Source organism: Manacus candei, unplaced genomic scaffold (assembly GCF_025592945.1).
Source record: "Manacus candei isolate 608988 ecotype Guabito, Panama unplaced genomic scaffold, ASM2559294v1 h1tg000056l, whole genome shotgun sequence".
Lineage (NCBI taxonomy): Eukaryota > Metazoa > Chordata > Aves > Passeriformes > Pipridae > Manacus > Manacus candei.
The window spans coordinates 2179137-2202926 of NW_026138104.1; the positions used below are offsets into that span (position 1 = coordinate 2179137).

The 23790-nt window shown below is 36.8% G+C and overlaps 1 protein-coding gene across 3 annotated transcripts in view; it reads right to left on the bottom strand.

The window, feature by feature from the left end:
* Positions 1-1070: 1070 nt before the first annotated feature.
* The window catches only part of LOC127477620 (pituitary tumor-transforming gene 1 protein-interacting protein-like), a 28092-nt gene continuing 5372 nt past the window's right edge, over positions 1071-23790 (bottom strand). The window contains exons 3-7 of one of the 3 annotated variants that reach the window (XM_051802138.1): positions 20350-20458; positions 17185-17293; positions 13603-13668; positions 9937-9983; positions 1071-3304 (exon numbers count right to left, since the gene is read on the bottom strand). In XM_051802138.1, coding sequence (XP_051658098.1) covers positions 3255-3304; positions 9937-9983; positions 13603-13668; positions 17185-17293; positions 20350-20458 — 381 coding nt within the window. In that variant the 3' untranslated portion in view covers positions 1071-3254. The other 2 variants (XM_051802137.1, XM_051802139.1) reach the window with 2 other exon arrangements.

The following is a 23790-nucleotide window of genomic DNA, read 5'->3' on the forward strand; positions in this document are numbered from 1 at the left end:
CCACCTACATCACTCTTAAACCTGAGCCACTTGATTTTTCAGTACTGGAAGTTGTATCCTGCAGAAAGACAAACACAAATTTTAACTTTTTCACTTCAGAGGTTGCTCTTCTTTTCAGGTAGTAATACCTTCAATACTAAAATTAACAGGCAATAACCACTAAAAGTGCACATAGAGGAAAGAGAAGAGATTGTGAATGAAGGGGAAGTCAGAAAAACACATGATTAGGAGAGATATAGCTCTCAGGCTTAGGTTATCCTGTCTCCCTACTTCCATTTTGTTATTACGTTGCATTCCTTCTGTTTCTTCTGTTGAAAAAGTGTGGAGGGGAAACTCACACTGAAAACGTGAGTTTACCACAAACAAAATCCCTTTGTTTACACATCTGAGAAACAAAGATACAATGATACCTCTTTCTACAGCTGTTTTCCCAATTACTTTTGGCTACACTGAAATACAAAGGCAAGCAACCCTTTTATTGATAAGCCAAAGCCAGTATTTCTGTAAAAGAAAGAAATACTGACATAGAGGAAAGCAGAGAAGGTAATTAATATATTGAAATATGGGTATTTTCCAATTAATTGCTCCAATGAACAGAGAAAAAAAGGTTAAATAATCTAAAAAGTCTGGGGTTTGTTTGGGGATTTTTGCCTTTTCTATTAAGCTCTAGGCTGCTGTCCACAACAGTCTCATTAAACTCATTAACTGTGTAAGCAAAATTATATTGTATTAGTTGTCCAGCTTAATGTTTTGTATAAACTTACTTATAGCCTAAAGTTACGGCTTAGTATATGGTAAATCTACTTAAGATAAATTTGACTGCAGTCATTACCTTTTGATGCCCGCAACTGCGACTTAGGAATGTTAATTCTTCCACCACTTATTCTCAATATTTTGGTTCTCTAAATACTTTACTGTCTTTGAAATGGTAAGAAAGGTTGTCCCTCCTCCCCCTTTTGTTAGAATACATGACAGCCCTTTGTATGTTGTAGCAGGTGCTGAAGAAAAATGCTTTTCTATTAAGTCAAGAATGTCACCACTTGGGTCGTGAGACAGCAGGCAGACCTTCATCATTTTTGCAAAAGTTATCTCCAGGGAAAACCATCAGCATGTTTTATTTCCACACTATCAACTCACTCTTATCACAGACCATCATTCTTCAAAGACAGCCATTTGAATAATACTTCAGACTTGACAATGGTTGACAGATAAAGAAACATGAAATTAAACACAGTGCCTACTAATAAAGTGCTAAATACGAGTTAAGGAAAAAAGAAAAAAAGAAAAACTAGACCAATATTCCAGTAACATTAATTACAATACAGATTCAGGAAGTGGAAAACATATTTTTATATAAATTCCTGAGAAACTCTATACACAGAAATTTTTTGCATAGGTAAAACCAGTGAAAAAATGGAAGCAAACACTGTACCAAAATCAGTGATAAGTGACAGAATCATGGAATCAACCAGGTTGGAAAAGACCTCCGAGATCATCAAGCCCAAACCTTGATAGTTACTAAAGCCTAAGGAGAAGCAGGTTTTTTGGCACTGGAAAGAATGGCAATTCCCCTCCTCATCCACAGGTAAGATCTAATTCCTGCCACAGAAAGCCAGCAATGTTTTTTCTTCTCCCAAACTCATACTTGGTAATTTCTTTTAAACCAAGATAATTTAAAATTCTATGGAACAAGAGAACTGAAGAGAACCAAATTCAAGATGTTAAAGTATTTATTTTAGTAATGTGGATAAAAATAACATGGACATCTTCAATACTGTACATTTATTTAATAGATAATATACAGCAAGGGAGGTTATTTAAAGTGTACAGAATAAATGGAACGTACATTAGACTGGGGGGGGCAGAAGAGCCATTTGCTTGTCACATTGTACTGCTAAGCTACTAAAAATGCTCAAGGAAACACCTCTATGAAAAGAAAGACAGGAAATAAATCACATTATAGAAATATCAACAGAACAATAAAAGGTTAAAAAAATACTGCTTTCTTACTATACTGGATCTGGCTGGGATTGAGGTAACTTTCTTCACAGCAGCACGTATGGTGCTGCTTTGCTTTGGATTTGTGGCAGGAACAGTGCTGGTAACACACCAGTGCTTTGGCTTTTGCTGAACATTGCTTGCACAGCATCAAGGTTTCATTTTTTCCCCACTCTGATCGCTCCAGCAAGTAGGCCAGGGGTGAGCAAGAAGTTGGGAGGGGACACAATTGGGACAGCTGGCCAGAACTGACCCAAATGATATTCCAGGCTCCCCAAGAAAAACTGAGGGGAGGCTGGGCAGAGATCTGCTTCTGGGAGGTGGTAATTCCCTTTGCATGACTTGTTCCTACTTACCCTCCTTTTCTTCACTTACAGTGTTTTTATCTCAACCCTTTGCTGTTCCCATTCCCTCCCTCATCCCTCTAGGATGGGAGGAAGGGAGGGAGGAAGCAGCTGGGCAGTGCTTAGCTGCTGGCCAGGGTCAGCTCTGGTAAACTGCAGAATCTGGGCAACTTTTTACTTTTTTTTTCATTATACATTAAGCTTACAAAAGAAAGATTTCACACAGACTACTTATGTTTCTTAAATTTGGGCACACATAACCATGTACATTTTAAGAGTGACCTTCCAATTTTGCTAAGTGAAGTAGTTTTTTTTTCACATCAGTGCTATATCCAGAGTACATATTAACATTTCCACAACTGAACTGAATTATTCAAAGACAAATATGCTCCCCTCTCTCAACCCTTACACATTACACTCTTGGAAGATCTTTTTCCAGATAGAAAAAACCTCCACCCACAAGAATGTGCATGCTGTATTTTCTCATCAACTATTTCTGCCATGTGAAGCTGTGCTTCCATGTTGCTTTTTATTTTACATATATATATATAAAATATCTTTATTTAGGAACATGGGAACAACTGCTTTAAATGGCAATTACGACTGAACTCAAACACAATAGTGACTATTAACCATCTACATCAAGTAATAAAATACAGTTTTAAGAAGAGGAAAGATAGTCACAATAAAATTCAGCAAACATTTCAACAAAAAAACCATTTATAAAAATTAGTTCTGTATGAGTAGGAGATAGAAACATGTTATTTCATAAAGTCTTTAGCTGCTTCTAGTTTTACAATCAGGAAAAAACACTTCAGGGAAAACAAAAACAAAAGCAAAAGAGTACAAAGGGTAAATGAAAAGAGTTTTCCTGTCTTCTGGAGTCACAGTTCTAGTGGAAGGTGCTCAGCTTTATTCATTCTCAAATCTGCTGTAGGGGTTATCAGAATCCTGAAGAAGACCTGTAAAACAAAACAGGACCACATTTATCACTTTCTTACCAGTATCACATAAATACCTTGAGTTACTGACTTCAAAAGGTATTCCATAAAACAAATCCAAAAGGCGATTCCTGTAATAATTGCTCTATTACCTAAACACTCAAGTATTACAATAAATTGAAAGTGTTCTTAAGCATTCATATTTCTCAGACTATAATCACAAATAAGCATTTCATGTTTTAGCAGGGAGAGAACATTTCTGTATGAAAAATTATTTCTCATTTGTGAGGTATATCCTAAAAAATGCACTTATAAGAGTCAAGTTGACAAAAATCTAAGCATAGAGATGTGTCAGGAAGAACAGATTCAGGCTTGCCAGTTTATAAATGCAAGTGACTATAAGATCATCATCCTTTTAAAATGTAAGATGCTGCAACTTTGACTTAGTTCTACTGCGATTATACCCAACCATCTGTCACATTCAGCCATTTACAGCTTTTCTGCAACAGGACAACAATCTCTAAGAACAAATGAAGATGACTTCTACATGCACTAAAACCTCCAGGGACCAGAACAAGAGCATCACTTAATCCAGGTTGCAGCATGTTTCCATCATGAAGATTCTTAATGACTTTACCAGAATATTGTCACAGTAAGCACTGCAAAGCTATCCAATTATTCTGAGTGTCTGGATATGCAGACCATCCTCTGTAAGGGTTAGCAATCACTGTTCCACATAGTAATTATTTCAAAGAGACTTGAAACCACCCACCAAATTTGGGGTAGGTAGAAGCACATACTAACAATAAAGGACTCCTGTAAGAGTCCAGAGGCTGACCTTTTGTTGTGCAAGAACAAGAACACTACTGCTGTCTTTTCTACTGGGGTTTTTATACTGATGTCTGGCAAACCTGGACTCTTCTCTAGCTCATTTGTTCAGGCATGGAGACATAACGACAGTGCAGCCAGGCAAATCACAAATGTTCAGATTCACAATAGTGAAAACAAAATTACACTGGTCACTGCCAAACCTTGTAAGAACTCCCCTCAGACCTTTTCACACCATACCTCTTTTCCACATGCACCTGCACACATATATTGAACATTCACTATTCTACCTGAAAGTCAAAAGCTAATGGTGCCGAAGGCAGACTAGACTTTTGCCTACCTTGTTGCAGTTGGAGAGCTTCGTTTGAACTGCCTGGTTATTTTAAGATTCCAATCAAGAAGCACAACTGCTTAGTGCTGATTACCGTATGAGTTACTGCAACTAACTACCTGATAGGGAACAGCAAATATTAAGGAATAAGTATGAAAAGTCCTATAATCACTCAAATATACAAGATTACGAGCAGTCAGCTTGTAAAAGGTTAATATCAAAACCAGCCCTCATACAATGTCTCTTACTTGTGAAAAAAGAAGCAAGGCAATCACATTTATAAAGCCTCTGCCAGGTAACATGAAATACATCCTATTTACGTGGTATAGTACCTTGCATCAGAGGCACTATCCCCTTCTCTAATTGTTAAAAAAAAAATTACACATTTGTGTAATAAGAATATGCTTAGGTTGAAAATTATCTACAATATTTAGAGATTTTGAAATGTTTATATTTTTAAACTTTTAGAAAGCGGTTACTTGTCAAATTTTAATCTTACCTTTCATGCGTTTAAACAAAGAATTGTGATGTCTGTTAAGTCTACTCTAGCTGACAAGTAAGCTAACACATAATAAAAAACCCCTCTTATCCTTGGCCTGCCATTCAACCTTTAGTGCCTTCAGGTAACATTCCTGCATTAATATAAGCCCAAACCACACAGTGAGAAGAAACATTTTCTTTATTTCCAGACCATCACCACCACCCCCTCCTTCCTCCAGACATGTTAATAGTTTGGCAGTTAGAATATATGGATCCTAATACATTTAGTTACCTGAAAAACAACTAAGCAGTCCAATTTAAAAAAAAAATTTGCAGTACTTCAGTATTTCACCTGTTCCAAATAAAAAACACATCTACACAACATTTACAGAAGATTAGCATCAATACTAGAAATTACCATTATTATTACAATTGCCATTGCATAAACTCCCTGCATTCATTAAGTTCCACTTAGAAATAAACACACCAAACTTCAGAAACTTTTCCACAAAGTGGCAAGTTGTGGTACCAGACTCCCTGATAAAATTACTGTAGGCTTCATACTTCTCTCTATAGAGTCTGGCAAGTGCTTAGTATGTCTTTTTGATATTTCATTCAGGATACATATTTGACACTTCATAGGTCTGAAAGCAGCACAGTAAAAGATACTGTTCTTTACAGCTTAAATTCAATAGAAAAGATTTTCTACATCCAATAATCCAATTTCAAATTAACCAGATGATTGTGTAAGAGTCCTGATAAACTTTTCCTATACCATTCTGAGGAGCAAATATACTTTTCTCTGCCTCTGTCCCAAAACATTTGGCTAAAAAGACATTTTAGAAAACTAATCCTCATATTAGTGAGCGTGTAACTTTTACTCCTCACTGCAAACGTCATTCCCAGTAGTACTTGCTGTCATTTTACTGAATTATGTTTAGGAATGAACAGATATAATCACCACCAACCAGGCATTAGTATGCTTAACTTAAAATCCTCTGATCTGTTTTATTGTACAATACTGAAACTCAACAAGCTTTAAGAACTATGGGTCAATCTAGTGGGAATACTACTGGTCATGACTTCAGAAATTAATCTCCCAGGAAAAATGGAGTCCAAGAGAAATGGCAAGCTTTCCTTCCAAACGAGAATAACCACGGGTTACAACACCTGATACACTTTGCTCTCAGTCTTGCTCTCAAACCTGCATCCAGTGTTTAAATTTCTTTTATCCTCAGCATTCTAAGTACATCATAAGGTTACATTCAGTGAGAGGAGGGAGACAGCAGTTCATCACTTTCACCAGTGCTTACTGAAGAAGTTGTATCAGGCTCCAGTAAGTGGACAAAAACAATCTGGAGAGACATACAAAAAAAGGAGCATGACAAAAAGCTCCTGTCAGCTGCTACAGCTGCTCTTATCTGTGCCTCTCCGAGGAGCTGCGAGCCAATGCTAATGGGACAGCACGTCAGGTTCAGCTAAAGCTCCTGTGCTGCCTTGAACCAGACACGAGTTGTCTCTCCACTGTTTCCCATTTGACATGAGAGCGACTGCCCAACTTGTCATTTACACTCAGGGGTTCAAAGAAGTCAGATGTTTGTAGTTTTAGGAGTCTTGTTTGCAATCAAGTCCATTACATGTTACTTGTGACACGCAGGCCACTTACAAGAACTTTTAACATCTTACTTCTATTTACCCTCATTTTGAGGTTAGTATTTGACCTACTTAGTAGTCAAGTATCTTCTGTTAGCTTGTATGAAATAATGAGGTCTCCTAATATGTAGGAAAAGACAAATGGTAAGAAATTAATACTTCTTTCCAGCATCTTCATTTATATTGTGTACCATCCAATTATGCAGGTTCTCAGTCACTGAGATCTGACTCTCATCACATATCAGCACTGACCAAAATCAGAATTAACAACTGAAATATTTACAAAAGTCTATGCTTGGAAAAAACCCAACTTAGTTTACTGCATGTCTTCATCCTTTATTAGATGTTTCCTCTTTATTTTTAACCTCCAGATTGACGACTGTATTCTTGACAACAAACTAAACAGCTTTCAGTGTACAGCAATGCAAGGTTTTCCTACCTTGCATTCAGAACAGTAAAGAAGGTCAAGGCAAAGTACCTACCTTGAACAGGAGCAACATTTACTGTGACAAACTACTGAATATAAAAATCAATGTCTCACATAAAACAAAGGAGATAGGATTACATATCATTAAAATAGCTGATCAAAACCTTTGCAGAACTGAAGCAATGAAATGGTAGTAATTTTGTAAAAATTAAGAGAAAGAATCCTTTTACTAATACCAGGCAAGATCCTGAAATAAATAAATAAGAAAGCAGATCTATACTAATACTATACTGAACACACAATAGCAGCAAATGCAGCAGGAATTAAATTGTAGCTCCTTTGTATAATACACAAGCTGCAAAGTCTTCTGAATTCTACTTTAAATTTTTCCTAAGAGTCAACATATAATTTGTGTAATCATATTGCATTCATATATGTGAGCAAATGAAAAATACTATGAAATTGTACAACAAAGAAACAATTCAAAGTGTGTACTCCTGGTTGCTAAAGCTCTCTATTGCTTCCAATGCTCCCAAAGGACTGAGGCTAGAGTGACACCTGCAATGCATTATAAATGTGTAATTACCATTTAAATGGGGTATGGAAAGCTGGTGGATGAAATGGGAAAAGGCATTTCCTTAAAGCCAACCAAATACTGAAATTTCGGGCATGATCATCTTAATCTACAGAGTCAGGTTAACAAAGTCGTTGTTCTGCCACTCACCCATGCCTACTTAACTGAGAATCCACTCTACAGTGTGTAAGAGTGTAAAGTAATCTAGTGCCTCCATAATTATTTGCAGCAATTTTTATTAGATTATGTTTAATATGCTAACATATATATTTTCTAGACAGTAAAAAATGAGGACAGAAGATCCAAGTCCACTCTATGTCTCATTGAATTATTCTGACAATCATTTGTCTGTATATTATCAGAACACAACCCATATATGTAATAGCATTATATTTAGGGATATTTCAAAATTTATACATATTTTGTATTTAATTTTTACTCAGTTACATACATCGTTTCAGGATGTACCAATAATTTATGTAAGAATTAGATTTTCTTTAGGACAAAAATTAATGATGAGAATCCAGGCCTCAAATTGGTATATCTGATAACATAAATTAATATTTGCTTAGGCAATAAAGCAAACCTGCCAATAAATAAACTTTATACAGAAGTTTGCTATTAAAATTTAAGTTTTATAGTCCAACTGCAATCTTATGCAGGTAAAATGCACTGCAAAACGTAACTGCAATAACTGCAAGAAGATGTCGGTATGAACTTGTTTCTAGTTAATTCATTGACAGACTAACATGCTTCAAGCAGAGGCAAAATGACACTGGCTCTCATATGACTGTGTGCACAGTACAGCTACAAGCAAGATTTATTGAATTTGGTGTATGTATTCCAGAGGCACTGATTATGCAGTTATTTACTTCAGGAAACTCAGGTACTCCAACAAGATCCAGCAAAGCATCCTGCAGAAGTCTGAAAGTTAAGCACTGAAGAGAGAACTGTCTTCACTAAAATGTAGGGCCATCCACTGACTGAACACAGCCTTCCGAACATTCCCAGTGCAGTGTTTTGGTACCAGAACTGTGACACTGAATTCAGGACCTGTCCACTCCTGGCTGCATCAAGGAGATGCAAAGGTACATGCATGTCTGCACAGAGTGCTGCAAGTTGTTGTGAGGACATAGCCATTGTCCTAAGTTCTTGACCAGATCTACCCCAATGATTCAAACTTGTTGAGATTGACTCTGAGGTCTCTTCTAAGGAGAAACAAACACAAAAAGCCTCCGTTGTTTTATTTTGCTGTTTGGATTTTGTTTGCTTTTTTACACCTGAACTGTTGTTGTCAACCACTCAAACACCTCTAGAAACTGAATTGTGGTTGGTATACAGGGTCAATTATCCTATAAAATACCACAGGACTGAACTTCAATGACTGATGTTTAACAAAAAATTTCTTCCAGTTTCTATAACATTCTTCCTCCTGTAGCTCAAGCTTCAGTGTAGTTTTTCTCCATTCCAGCAAAGGAACATTGTTTTGCAAACGTTCTCCAGGCAGAGAATTCCCTATAGAGATTGTCTGTATCACTTCTGCATCAGCCAAAGGGCAGGCTGCAGATCTATGAAGACATCCCCAGACTCTGCCCATCAGTTTAACAAGAGGATGAAAATTAACGGCTTTGAGTGACTGTTCAGACCCCTAGAATCACCCCCTCTGACATTAGTGCAATTTGCATAATAAAAAATGCAGCAGAGTTTTAGCATATCTTTCTCTGCATACACAGTACTATTAACCCTATGAACAAATCAAATGAAAAGTGCAAGCACTGACAAGTCTACATAATAAGCCTCCTACACAGCACAGCAGGTCCTACAGTCTTGTGATATTCTACTACTGGACCATAGCTCCACTTAAAAACAAAGAAAAAAATAACAATTTTAATCCCTACATTAGGCTGCACCCTCCACCCTTCTTTTCCAATCTTGATTTAAAAAGCTTCCTATCTGCTAGCCAGTCTACCCTCCTTTAATAGCCATGAGTCTAGTGGCAAAGCTCAACTAGCTTGATTTACCACATTCAAGAACAAACAAAAGAGCCCCCCAAATCAGTACTCCTACTTAGGAACAGAAAGAATCACTTATTTTAATCAATATATTTAAATGCCCATCCCAAGCAAACACCCCATCCAGCACACTGTGTCTTGCCCAGTGGGAGCTCAGTGCAGGAAGAGAAAGGCACACAATAGTGCTGAGATCAGGTGCTCAGGTGTCAGAAGACATGCATCAGTGGGAAACTGGGCTTGATTACTTCTCCTGCTCATAAAGCAGCTTGTTTCTGCTGTGAATTTTAATAATAATTAGGAAAAAGGAATCCATTTAGATACAGAGTATCAAAACAAGATAACACATACCATACTTCTTACGTATTTCATCATGCTTCAGTTTTCTTTCATGTTTCCTGCAAGAAATAAAGGCATCAAAAGAACATTCAGACTGTTTTGAGCTGTAAGCAAAATATAATTACATCTAAAACGGACAACAGCATCTTTTACATAAGTATGCAATTACAAATTTTTAAAAAATCACATTCAGCAGGTACAGATCTTATCTTTCTATATACACTTTATGCATCTGTAAGACTCCCTATAACTTCTGACTAACCAATAATGTCAAAATAAGATGTATTAAAATAAACAATAAGAAATACTGTTTTTTCTACATAAAAGTAATGCATCCACATATATTTATATATACACCCACTGAGGTATTCATGTCTACATAACAAGCAAGGCACTACACTATGCTGGAAGACTCCCTAATGCTTTCCAGCAGGGAGCATAATTGTAAAATTTAGCTGTGAATACAGTACGTTTCAGAATCCTAATTCACTGTAAGAATTCTAAAAAGACAAAATGTGTATTACTGTTTTGTTTAAGCTGTATAGCAAGTGTAAGTGAAAACTACTGGTGTCAAAAATCCAGCATGGCATCCATGCAGAGAATAAATTAAAATATTGTGCTATACAGAAACTGTTTTTTACGTTTCTGATCATAGGACAGTTTTCAAGACTGTATCTAATATTGCCAAACTTTAATTGCATAAACCAAGGGCCTGATGAATCAATTTCTTCTTCCCCTTTGCAAAGGTGAAGGGGGAAAAAAATAAAGGATGTTTAAATGGAAGTCATTCCATCATTCCTCAGATAGTTTTCCTATATTTCAAAAGAAGCATATATTTTGCTTAGTTTGAAAAACAAGCACAAAAGCTTCTACATATCTGTTTCAGAAGTATAATCCAGAATCTATATATTTTTAGGAAGGGACATAGAATTTGGCAAAACAATGTTCCTCTAACAAAAATTTAAAAATACACCATTTGCTGTCCCTGTCAAAATTCAATCCAGCTAAACAAGTTGTGACTTTTGCTGAATTCCAATTTGCACATATTCAGTAGAAAGCTGTTAAGCACTGACAGCTTAATTCACCAAAGATCCCAACTGCCCTATGCATATTCCACCTCCAAACAATTCCTACTGCTAAACAGATCCTGTGTGTCCTCAGAAGCAATTATCCTGCTTCCTACAGAGCTGAAGGGCTGAACTGGCCTTTCCCAGCAACTGCACTTCTGGAAAAGCAAGCACATAAAGCATAATGAGGAAAACCAAGCAAGACAGACTCAAAATCTTCCACTTCTATTTCCCTGAGATAATCAATCTCCCTTACATCCCTTTCCACTATTAAGCCCAGGCTGCACAGTAAAGAACTTGACCAAATGCAGGAGGAGGAACTGGTGAGTCAGGGTGATGAAATTCATGTAGATGAAGACAGTCAGGACTGAGATGTTGAAGAGAACAGAAAAAGGACAAGACAAATTGACCTACTGAGGGTAACCTGACAATAAGATTTATGCTTTTTGTGTTACATAAGAGGAAGACATTAAATGAGGCAAGGGATCTCAGGAAGAAAATAAGAGAAATTCTGCTAAAAGCAGCCTCCTCCTGTATAAAGCCAAAACTTTCTTCTGTATAGTTTTCATGTGATATCATGTGATCATAAACCAGGTTTGTTATTGGTGGTACTAATGGCATTTCTTCACTGTTTTGCCTACCCTATGTGAAGTAATGGAGACTCACTGCTGCACTTTCAACTGACAACAGTACTTCAGCAGTCAGTCTGAATCAGTTCTGAACTCAGAAAGCACTAAGAATCTGCATAACAAGGGAGAGTGGAAAATCATGCTGTGCAAGCTTTACACCTCAGAAACACTTCAGGATACTTCCCTAGGGTATTCAAAACAAACCACCAAACACTTAGTTAAATTTGAAGGGTAAAACCATTATTATCAGTGAAATGTTCAAACTCTGACAGGTAGCCACGACTACATCACTTCACCTGTGACTAAATCCTTGCACAGTAAATAAGGCTTAGGCACACATTGACCGAGGAGAATCAGACGCAACTCTCGGTTGTCCCAAGGAGAGCAGTGAGATATTTCTTTGCTAACTCTTTTAGTTGCTAGATATTGGGCTACTAATTGGGATATATATATATATATATATTTTATTTTGGTTTTGTTCCTTTTCCCTTCCCCCTTCCCTTTCCCTCGTGAAATTGTATATAACTGTAATATAAGTGTAAATATATTTATATATATTGCTTTAGCTGTCTCTCTCTCGTTTCGGTTTTCTTGGTTGATTTTCTCCCTCTTCTCCCTGAGGTTTGGGGGGGGAGGGGGACGGGACTTCTGGTGGTAAGGTTTGGAGACTTGGCAGGGAGCCAGCTTCAAACCGTATCAACATCACAGTGCTACTTCAGAGTCATAATCATCATCAGATTCAGGGCAAACAGTTACTGTACTTGCCTATATAACCTGTCAGTTCAGAAAACAGTTGCGTGGAGTTGAGTGATTCTCTCAGCTCCTTCCAGTCAGATACATGAGCAACAGCAAGTGCATCTGTAAGACCACCTTACTAACTTCCATTTTTCTGCCCAGTCAGAAACGTACCTGCCTTGTCTCCTTATGTACATCTGTAATAGAGAAACTTTATATCTTCATGCAAGAGCCCCACGAGGATCCTCATGTGGAAGCATGCCTTGCTCCCTAACTCCCTGCTCATATTAACAATCAATCCAAGTTCAGGAGAAAACAGCAGGCATCAGGCAGGCAGTGAAGGTGCCCACCTGTTACTTGGCAGATGAGTCTTCAGAGAACAAAACCAGGAAGTGGCAAACCTAAGACTAATTTCCTTGTCAGCATGTGGGGATTCAAACCCATACCTGACAGCTAGGACACTCTTGTCTTGCTGAAGGCTAATCCACTGTGAATGTCAAAATTGAAGACCTTGAAAGGAAGTATGATTCAAAAGGTACATCTCGTTTGTACCAGGCATCAGTGCCCTATCTATGAAAATTGTTTATCTAAAGAAAAATGTAAAACCCACCAAAAGTCACAGTAGAACTAAGCTATAAAAATCTACATCTGAAGGAATGCAGTTCTCACTGAGAAACACTGTATGAGGGCTGACTCTTGCACTTCTTTTTACACTGTGATACAGCTTTAGCAGAAAGGATGGAAATATGAAATTAGGGCTACAATGAGATCTGAGCCAAAGTTTTCAATTCCTGAGCCAAATTTTGAATAGGTATGTCACTATCAACTTCTCTACCTTTCCCAGACAGATTTTAAAAGAAAAAGAACCAATAACCAAATGAATCCAACAAGTGGGTCTCAACTCTTGATTTCAGCCTCGCTTGGTCATTAACTCATGCCACAGGCAGGCATCAGTCCAGAAGAGACTAGACAAGACTTCAGACACTTTCCTCCTGTTTGCTCTTGGCTGGCACAGAGTACTCACGGTACCTGCCACACTGAGCATCAACCCATTTGCTCCCTGTTCACTTACAAGAATACAGGCTCCTAATCAGGTTCACCAATCTCACATTAAGCCATGTTTTGTAAAAACCTGACACTGTCATGCCTAACTCCACAATGTTTCTTTGTTTAGTACTCCATGTATTCCTCAGAAAGGCAGAATACTCCAATAGCACCAAGAAGCATGTCAAGCTGTCCAGACTCACCTCTGAAGAGACTGTAGTCTTCTTTCCTCTCTCTTCCTAGCTAGTTGCTCTTCTTCTTCATCTGGTCTACTAGAAAAATAAGGAGGAAAGTGTAAGAGGAGGAAAAAGCAACTTCACTGCTAAGCAATCACTATTTAGTCACTTGATTTATTTTCAAAAAGAATTTATAGTCTGAACAGAGATACTTCACAGTCATGTAAAATTTAATTGCTGAATAGTATAATTGACAAGTTTCTGTAACTATCCTTTCACATTTTATAATATCTAAATGCTCCACTCATTGTAGCCATGTGCCCTTCAGCCTCCACAGGGCAACTTGCAGCTTCTTAGGAACAGGTTGCAGACTGTTCCAGAAACAGGACTTGTATTTGCCATTTTCCCCACGTGTCGCACCCCATTTTAGAGTAAATGTACTGCATGTGCACAGCTAAGTCCATTGTTGTCCCCTGGAAGAAGATTGATGGTTCATAAGCCTGTGATGCCAGAACAATTTATCTTTTCAACAACCATTGCTATCCAATCTCAAGCTGCCCCCAGGAAAGCAGTCTGTTCTGGAATGAACAAGGATTTACCTGAGTGCATCAGCTGTGTGACTCTGGGAAATGCTGAGCCTACACAGTACATCTGGGCTGTGCATGTGCTGATATGCTCTACTGAATATAGGCACTTAAGCTTTGTGACCTGCTTTGGGAAAAGTTCAGCTTCACTTAATCATTAGACAGACTATAAGAATTGTAGAATGCTAAAACAAATGCCAAATGTTTTTGTCTTTAGTTTTGTCCTGATACAATTAACGACAGCTCTTCATCATTAGTAAATGGACAACTGCCATGCTTCCCCAGGTGCTAATCATCTTCCAGAAGTGAATGCACTTCTGAAGATGTCCGAGATGAATATTTACAATATTAATATACCTGAAGAGTTGCAGCACCACACATCTGCAGCAACCAGCCTACAAGCTAAGCAAGGGTGACATCCAGTGGTTAACTACAGCACGTCAAATACTTTAAAATACAAAATTCAGACACCAGAACTGGAAATCTGAACTCGATTCTTTAATGTGCTCAATCAGTCCAAATATCTCTGAACATTTCAGTAATTTCAATACAACCCAGTAATTCTGAATCCATGCAATGTTTCCTATAAAAATTTTCCAGTTCCTCCTTTTGCCACATAAAGAATCAGAAAAATCCTGTGGGAGTTTAGCAGCAGGAAACACATGCAACAGGTCACACTTACTGGAAAACTATGTTAGACCCTTCTGTAAAATTAATCAATTCCCCATACTAGCATGTCGAGGAAGACTAGAAGCTCCCATTCTTGGGCACCTTTCTGTAAAACTACTTTACTGGAGACTCCAGCATCTTATAACTATGCAATAATCTCACTTCACATTGGTGTTGCAAAATATGAAAACATCAAATAAATAAAATGCTGGTATATGATTCAGAAAATACATTTCTTCCCTATAATTAAAGAGCATTAAATATCTTCTAATTTGTAGATACTTTGAGGAGATGGAGTTTTTCTTCAAAATTCAGAAAGTCTGAGATTATACAATTAAAAAAAGTGGTTGGTAACTGAAGTTCAAGAGAGTCCATTTACTATAGTTTCATGAATAATTACTATTCATGCAACTATCTCAAGTGCATGGAACCAGACTATCACAAGTCCAAAACCACATGATAAAAATAATGAACCAAAATAATGCAACAACAGTCCTAGAATTCCTGTGGTAGGAATGGAGACGGGTGAATCACCTACATCCCTGATATGGGGGTTAACGCATTTAAGTATTCTCTGTGTTCAAGGAAAAGGGAAGTGATGGCTTCTTAAACACTTAAACACTGAAACACCACAGCTTAAGAACTCCCAGGAGGAATACTGATCCTTCTGCAAAAGTTTACACCTGAGATCTCAGATAACACCTAAAGAGTGAATAAAAGAGTAGATTTCTATAAACTTTCCTTCCTCCAATTCATAAAAAGAAATTGTGTGGAAAATCAGTCCACTAAAATGATGAAGAAGAGAGCAAAAGAATTCCTGCTAAGAATCAGTGGGTTTAAAGCCAGTAATACATCAGGCTTCAGTGTAATAACACATTCTGAATCCTCCTGAAATAAGCTGGACCCCACTTTGACAAGACCTTTAAATCCTCTAAGGGTCAGAAGATTAAGCCTGACACCTTTGGAATCCTGGCATAAGATGACTCTCAACTAACCCTCTATTTGTAGAATTAAGATGTTGCAGTACTGATTGACAACTTAGCTACTAAAACTGAAGTCTGGCACAAATATCTCTTTTCACAAGATTCAAGCTTTATTTGTTGGCATGTCAGCCACAGGGGCCTACTCAGTTGTTCTGCAGAGGATGTTGGCAGATCTTACATAAGATCTAAACCTGTTCTATACACCTTCAGGGCTTATCAGCACAGGGCTAAAGAGTTATCCATGCCCACACTAGGGCAGACTTGGTAGACCAACCTACCAGCAAAACAGGTGCATGAATCTTCCTCAAGGAAGAGAGGAAGGAATGAGACATTATTTACAATTATTTTCTCATTTCTTTAAAGTCACAGATGTACTGTATTTCTCTGGCTTGAAGGTTAGCACAAAACACTGTACAGTTATGTAAGTTCTTTAAAAAAACCCCAAACACAACCCTCAAACAAGAACAATGAGTCACATGTACTTGAAAATGTATAGAAATTACTTCAGACCAAGAAATAAGGTCCAAGTTTTATTCATATCAGAAGAACTGAAGGACGTAAGGAACAGAGATAGATGAAACTACACTGCCCAGAAAGCTGAGCTTTAAACTTTAACGGCTTTCCAGGTGTTTCAGTAGGGAATAAGGACTGATCAGTTCACAAGGCAGCACTGACTTACCTAGTTTAGCTACTCATCAACTAATTCCCTCTCTTTGAAGGATATTAGCTAATTAGAGAAGCCAGTTAAAAAAAAAGAGTCCTCCAAGAACATTTAGTTTTTGCAGTATTACTTTACTCAAAAGTAAGTCAGTCATTCTTAGTATCTTAGAGCAAAAGAAGTATTATCTTACATTTAGAATATTTTGTTCAAGAATATTTTTAGCAAGGATAGCTAATCAGTTAGATACTGACAGATTCTAGAGCAACACTGAAGCATGGATACCAAGTGCTGTAGGACATTGTGCTCAGTTACTTGTTATCCACCTGGTCCCTTTTTGCTGCACATGAGCTTGCCTTGAAAGAAATCATTTATTCCATTATCACAAGAAGCAAGGTTTTATTTGGTCATTGAAATATTTCATGTCCAATCTTAATACAAAAGTGTAAAATGTAGAAGTAAGGCAACAGCTTACTTAAAGTTGAACACATCAGCACTGTTACCACTAGAAACACCACTTCAGTGTCATTCCAGCATCATTTTCAGTGTCAGTACTGCCTGTCTTTTTTTGCTGTCTTTCTCAAACAAATAAAGCAAAGTGACCAAAACTCCTTCCAAGTGAAAATATTCTTAGTGTATTGGAGAGTAAAAATTGCAGGTAGGTAGGAAAGACCCGCACCCAATGTTAGTAAAGGAAACAAATATATGTATTTACCTCCTGGAACGTCTTCTGCAGTAACAGCAGTAACAGCAACAGACTGCTACAGACACCAGAATGAGTCCAGCTACTACAGCTATGGCAATAATTAAAGCCTCAAAATTTACTGAAAAATATGAACATATTCAACTTGTTAGACTTCAGTATTAACATTTCTCTTTCTGATAATCCTTTGCGGGCATTTTTTCATCTCTATATGCAAAAACCCCCACATAATTCTGTGCAACTACCCCAGTTAAAATGAACATACCACATTCAAATTTTGCTATTATACATAGTCCACACTGAACAGACACTAAGTAAAATTTCTCTTTATATCATTAAGTCATCTGTAATACTTTATGTGTTACATATCTACTGGTGTGATTTCACAGTTCTGTCCTTCTGTGGTAAGACAGCCAAATTTAGCAAATGAAGTTCAGAGAGTCTGTGCTTTCTGATTACATGCACAAGCCAAAGAGTCTGTTACTTCTCTGCAGATCTCATCATCTCATGCCTGGCCAAGGCATAGCCTTCACATATCCTGCCAAAGATTACCTCTCAGCAAGCATTTTTGCTTCTGTGTTATCATTTACTGGGTAAACATAGTTTCTAGTTACAATACACAAGTACATTCCAAAATGTAAATTATGGAAGTAATGCATTTCATCATACCACATTTTTCATTCTGTTACTTCCCTACAAGTTACAAACAATTGTATATAATTCATTCTGTAAAAATAAAAAATTGTTTTAAACAAAATTTAATTTTTTAAGGTATACTATTTAATTGAAGCAAAAAAAAATTTTTGAACCTTTTAACAAAGTACAGAAAAGACTGTCAGTTTTCAATCTGCATTCTTGTCTCCACTACCTATTTCATTTGCTTATTAATTATGAAAAAAACCACAATTTAACTACTTTGTATTACACTGCTTCTATGCTGTTCTTCACTTCATGCTGGTTAATAATTTGTCAACACACCTTATTTCATATAAAATTCTAACTGGAAGCCAGTCATTTGTTTTTAATTTTGACAGCTCCAATATTCACCTTCATTTTCAGCAACAGTGAACAACATTAATCTCTTAATTTTATTTGCTCAAAGAAAAAACAGCACCACCACTGTCACAAGTTAATGAATTTTCCTGCTGTGTCTGAAGGGGACAGTCTCAGTAAGACTATATAACCCCATGGCATGCTGCTGCCTATAATTTGTAAAAAATCTATTAAGGAAATGCGTATTTGAGGATTTTTTTGTTCTTGTTTTGTTTTTTTTTCTGAGAATGTGCTCCATTATGAAGTATTCATTTAGTGTTTAAGTTACAGTCAATATAGAAACACAAATGTATAAGCCATATATGTATAAGCCAAGCTATAAGCCATTTCTACAGCAGGAGTAAACTGTCAAGAACACCCTTAGTATCAGTAGACACTGGTAATCACTGTTTTGCAAAAGGAATGTGTTTCTCTACTCGGTGGGTCTGAGAGTGTTAACCTACTTCATAGCAGCTGGTTTTATGCTGTGCTTTGGATTTCTGGCTAAAAAGTGCTGGTAACACACCAATGCTTTTAGCTGTTGCTGAATAGGCTCGAAGAGCATCAAAATATTCTCTTTTTCCCCCCTTCCCTCTGTTCTCCTCAGTGAGCAGGGCTGGACGTAAACAAGAGACTGCAGAGACCAGGAGGGGATGCTGACAAAACAATTGACCCCAACTGGCCAAAGGGGTATTCCACACCTTATAAAGTTGTGGTCACCAATGAAATTTGAGGTAAAAGAAAAATAACTGCAGGGCATAACTGGGTTCCAAGGCGACTACTGTTTGGGGGCATCAAACCCAGTGGGAGTTTACCACTTCCCCTGCCTGTGGGAGGTGGTAAGCAATTTCCTGCGCTTGACTTTTTTTTTCTCTCCCCCTTTTTCCTTCACTTATTAAACTGCCTTTGTCTCAATCCATGAGTTTTCTTGCTTTTTTACTATTTTCTCCCTCCATCCCACTGGGATCAAGGGAGGGAAGGAGGAAGCAGCTGTGTGAATACTTAGCCATTGGCAGGAGTCAACCCTCCACACTTTCAGAAGAAAAGTTTTCTAAACATTTCATAGTAACAGCATTTACTATGATATTGCAAGCCCAGTTTTCTTAGAAGTGTGCCTTATTACTGAAATGATGTCTCTACTGTACCCTAAAAAAGTTCAAAAGCATAAATATTTTTTCTCAGAAAACAAAGTCCAAAGCCCTTCTGTAAGAATAAAGAATTGATGAAGTTCTCCTGTACTATTCAATCTAGTCACTCTGTTTGCAGGGATCAAGTGGTAATGTTCAGAAACTTCCATGTTCCACTTTAACAGCAATCTTCTCTGCTACTCTAATTTAGACTACTGCATAATCTCTCTGTGCTAAGTGTGGGAACTTTCTTCTAAGTTACAGTTAACAGTCACTGATAGTTCACTCTGAATTGTTTTTGTTCTTTAGCCTCCCAGTGTCCATGAACAAATACACAGAAAGCAGCAAGCCTTTGCTTTGCTAGACTGCAGCTGTACTCTTGTTTCATATGACAAGCTTTGCAATGTCTTATTTGTTCTCTGTTACAATCTAGTTCGAATTTAGCCCGTGGTGGCAGCATATGGTCTGTACCGTATTTTGTAATAAAACATGAAAAGCAAACGGAAATCTAAAAACAATTAAATGATGAAGTACTAAAACCTATGGTGGTCCTCTGCAGCTTCCTTTTTAACCTTATTTAACATTATCTAACCTTATCTACACTGCCTTCAGTGCCCACAGACTACCCTGTTATTTCAGTTGTTTAAGCAAAAATAGCATTCAAAATTCCTGTGTGACTCTGCTCCTGTGGTATTGGTTCACTGCTGCCACAGGAATATAATAAAGGAACTGCAGATCTAGGCAAGTCATCCAACACTTCAAGAAATTTTTAAAAATATAAAAAAGTTTTAAAGCCATTGGATCAACATAACTACACTGGCTGTTTACAAAGATCCTTTCCTTAACAATGACTGTTTGCAAGTCCAGAAGATTAGAGATCATTGCTCCAAATCATAACCACTGCCTTCTCCCCCACCTCTCCACATAAATTACCAGGAAACAGCTCTATCAAGCAACAGGCTTACTTTAATCATACTCATAAGTAACTCTCTACAGCAAAAGTAAAATTAGTACCTACTCCAGCAAACTCCCCATCGAGCATTAGAGAGGGAACACAATGAAGATGGTGGAAGAATGCTTCTTACAGGGTAATCAATGCAAGTGTTGTTGGTGTAACACCAAAGGCACTGCAAAAGGAACAAAAAACCCCCCAATTATTCATCTTCAAAAACAGTTAACAATTTAATGCACCTCTCCAAAGACAGAATTCTTATGTGAGTAACTGTAGAAATGAAAGTGCTATATGTTATCAAGACTACTGAAGTCCTGGTACAATTTCTCAGTAAAACCTAAACTGAATTGAGAATAAGAACATTTTGTACTTAAGGCAACAAATACTTATACTAGCCTGAAAATATACGGGGGAACATATTGAGGTACTCAGTATACTAGATGATAAAATGGACTGGGTTTAAAATTACTGGAATTAACAAGAGGTACAAAATCAGAAAGTCAATTGTACAGGATTTTCAAACACCTGGGATCTTTAAGGAATAAAAATACACTTATAATCTTACTTCAGCCCTGCATTTGATTATCAACAGAAATAAAACAGTAAAGAACCCTTACAATTCTACAGGAGGTTTTGCTGCAAAGTAATAAATGATACAGCCTTATCCAATCTGTGCTGCAAAGTACATTGTGTACCTTACAGTTATGGATACTTTTTAAATTTAAAATTTTTTATATTATAGTTACAATGCCAGCATACCATTTCTGCTTTTTAAGCCATCACTAGGCATCAAGCTTACATTTTGGTTTTCATCTGCAAAAATAAATACTTATTCAAAAGTCCTTTACCACACAACTAAAGCAGTGAAGTAGTTTTGAACAACAGTAATAGGAATCTTTGACAAAACATGTTTTTTTAGGATTCATTACAGAAAGAGTTCATTGAGGAACTATGCTTTATCTAACAGTACTATCAAGAACATCTCTGTCACACGTCCTCAGTTGCACAAAACCTGTTATCTTCCTCTTAACGGGTTAGAAAACGTTAAATACAAAGGAAACCACTTGTAGCAGATTCTGCTTTCTTGAGAAAAGTGGACACAAGAAAAATGTATTAATATTTTGTAGTTGCTAGACTGTACAAGTTAAACATACCCATAAAGACACATCAACAAAAATAATTAAGAAAGTAGAATAAACTTTGCAAAAAACCCTGCCGCTTTAATCAAGGATGTTAGATAAAAAAAATGCCTTTTTTTAATAGAATATTTAATAAGAATTAACAGTTAAAAAATAATGACTAATGGGAAGCATAGTAAAAGTCATTGTTAAACTCTGAATGTAATGTTGGCCCTGTTTTTAGTAAGAGGTTGGACTAGGTGACTCATGAGGTCTCATCTAACCTGAATGACTGTACTGGTGGTGACGAGGGACCAGAAAGGCCAGCTGTATCACTGATGGAGACTCCTGCATCTAACTACTAAAAATGTGTCTAGCCCGAAAGGCAATACCTGATACAGCTACTGACTGGGGCAGGGGCTGAACCACACGAAAATATTTCAATTTACTCATTCCCAATGCTAAAAATTGAGCTAATTATCAAAATCAAGTTACAAAAAGCCCAACACCTAAACACTCAAGAATGAAACATTTCCTTAACTTTGATCCTCATCTACATAACCTAAAAATGAAGACTGAAAAGACTTTATTTTATTTAGAGGTAAGTCATATATCCTTTGCAGAGTATGCTAGGAACAATGTTCACACTCACATGGCTACCAGTGACTTTATTTTAGAACAGTCTCAAATAGATAATGAAGTGCAACATCATTAATTCAGTCTACTCTCATTTTAAAGATATATTTTCAGTATTAAAAGAGATACTATAGTAACTATGAACACAAAATGAATTCTTCTTCCTCTATATTCAGATAAATGTATGCAAGTGACTGTTATCCCTATCCTTCTCTCCAAAAATTGACTATATTTCTTGATCACAATTTCCTATAGCTGGTTTGAGCTTGCCTAAAATCCACTTTCCACAAGAATTTAGATTCCATACATTTATTATTAGGGCAAAGACTGAAAATGACAAAAATAAACAGCTGAGGGGAAAAGCATATTGGTAGACTACTCAAAAGCTAAAAATGAGACTTTGGAAAATTCTCCAGAATGATGAGGCTCTACACATGCACACAAGTTTTAAAATGTAGTCCTATCTCTAAGTAGTACTTGCATTACACACTGTCACAGAGTTAGAAATATGAAAACTCTCACAAGGTGTTAATCAATAAATATTTACATATTATCTGGTAAGAGATAAAGTTATCAGATTTTAATATACCTGGTGATCTGCTAATCATAGCAGTAAATATTTCTCTGAAGTAAATAAATTGAGTTTCAGAATTCAACAGTTCTAATCAAAACCCTTATGTGTTACCTTTTAATGTACCATCTTGTGAAGAATAAGATGAAATTCAATAGCCTATCTGTCAAATTACCACTCAGAACTTATTGATAAAAAAACCACAAAAAAAATAGGTATTCATCGACCCATAATGATGATCAACAAAATTTGAGCATTTTGAATTATAATTTTATTTACCCAAACTAAATTACTACATTTTATGGTTTGTTTGGAATGGTTTTTACCTATTCACCAAACATTTAATTTTCATTTTTATGTGCTGCTGCTATCTATTTTATCACCAATATGAAAACCTGATTTTTTTTCTACTGAAGCAATAAAAGTAATTTCAGCAATCTGTTGCTTTTGTATTGCTCAAAGAAGTGCTGATGGCTTTGTTCTGTAGCCTTTTTTTTTTAATGTATGTGCAAATTGTCTGAATCAAGTCTAAACTCCTTTCTTCAAGGTTAACACTGGTGCTGTTGAAGCAGTTGCCCTGAATCATCCATCATTCTGTCACCAAAACAAACCTGGACACTGTCTTTGGTTTGACAGATTCTGAAAGCAATGTATCTGTTAACTCTATAAGTGTTTTCAGCACACAAACACAGCTAAAGGATTTATTTCTCTCACAGGGTGAACATGTAGCTCTCAGGTTAATAGAAGCTCTGCTCATGTATCTGCAGCAGCACTTATTTGAAGTTAGGGTCACACTACTGCCAGTGCTGCACATTTAACTGGTAATTTTCCTTTTCCTATTGATACTTCTGAACATGAAGAGTTCTTTACACAATGCCATTCTTCTGACAACAAATATTCAGGTCTGACAACACACAATAACCACAGCAATACACGTCAATTAATATTTTTCCCTTAAAAAGCCAAAATATGCATAAGACAAGGAGGTAAGTTCGAATAGTTCTCAGTCTTTCCTAGAGAAAATGTTTTGCAGTGACATATGTAACTTAAAGACGCCTGAAATATTTCTTCTCAGTGACATCTCAAGTTTGAATTTGAAATAATCTCTCACTTTACTCTGCAGGGACTGACGCCTTTTGTATGCTTATTACAATCCTTAATGTGGTCACAAAAAAGTTTGCA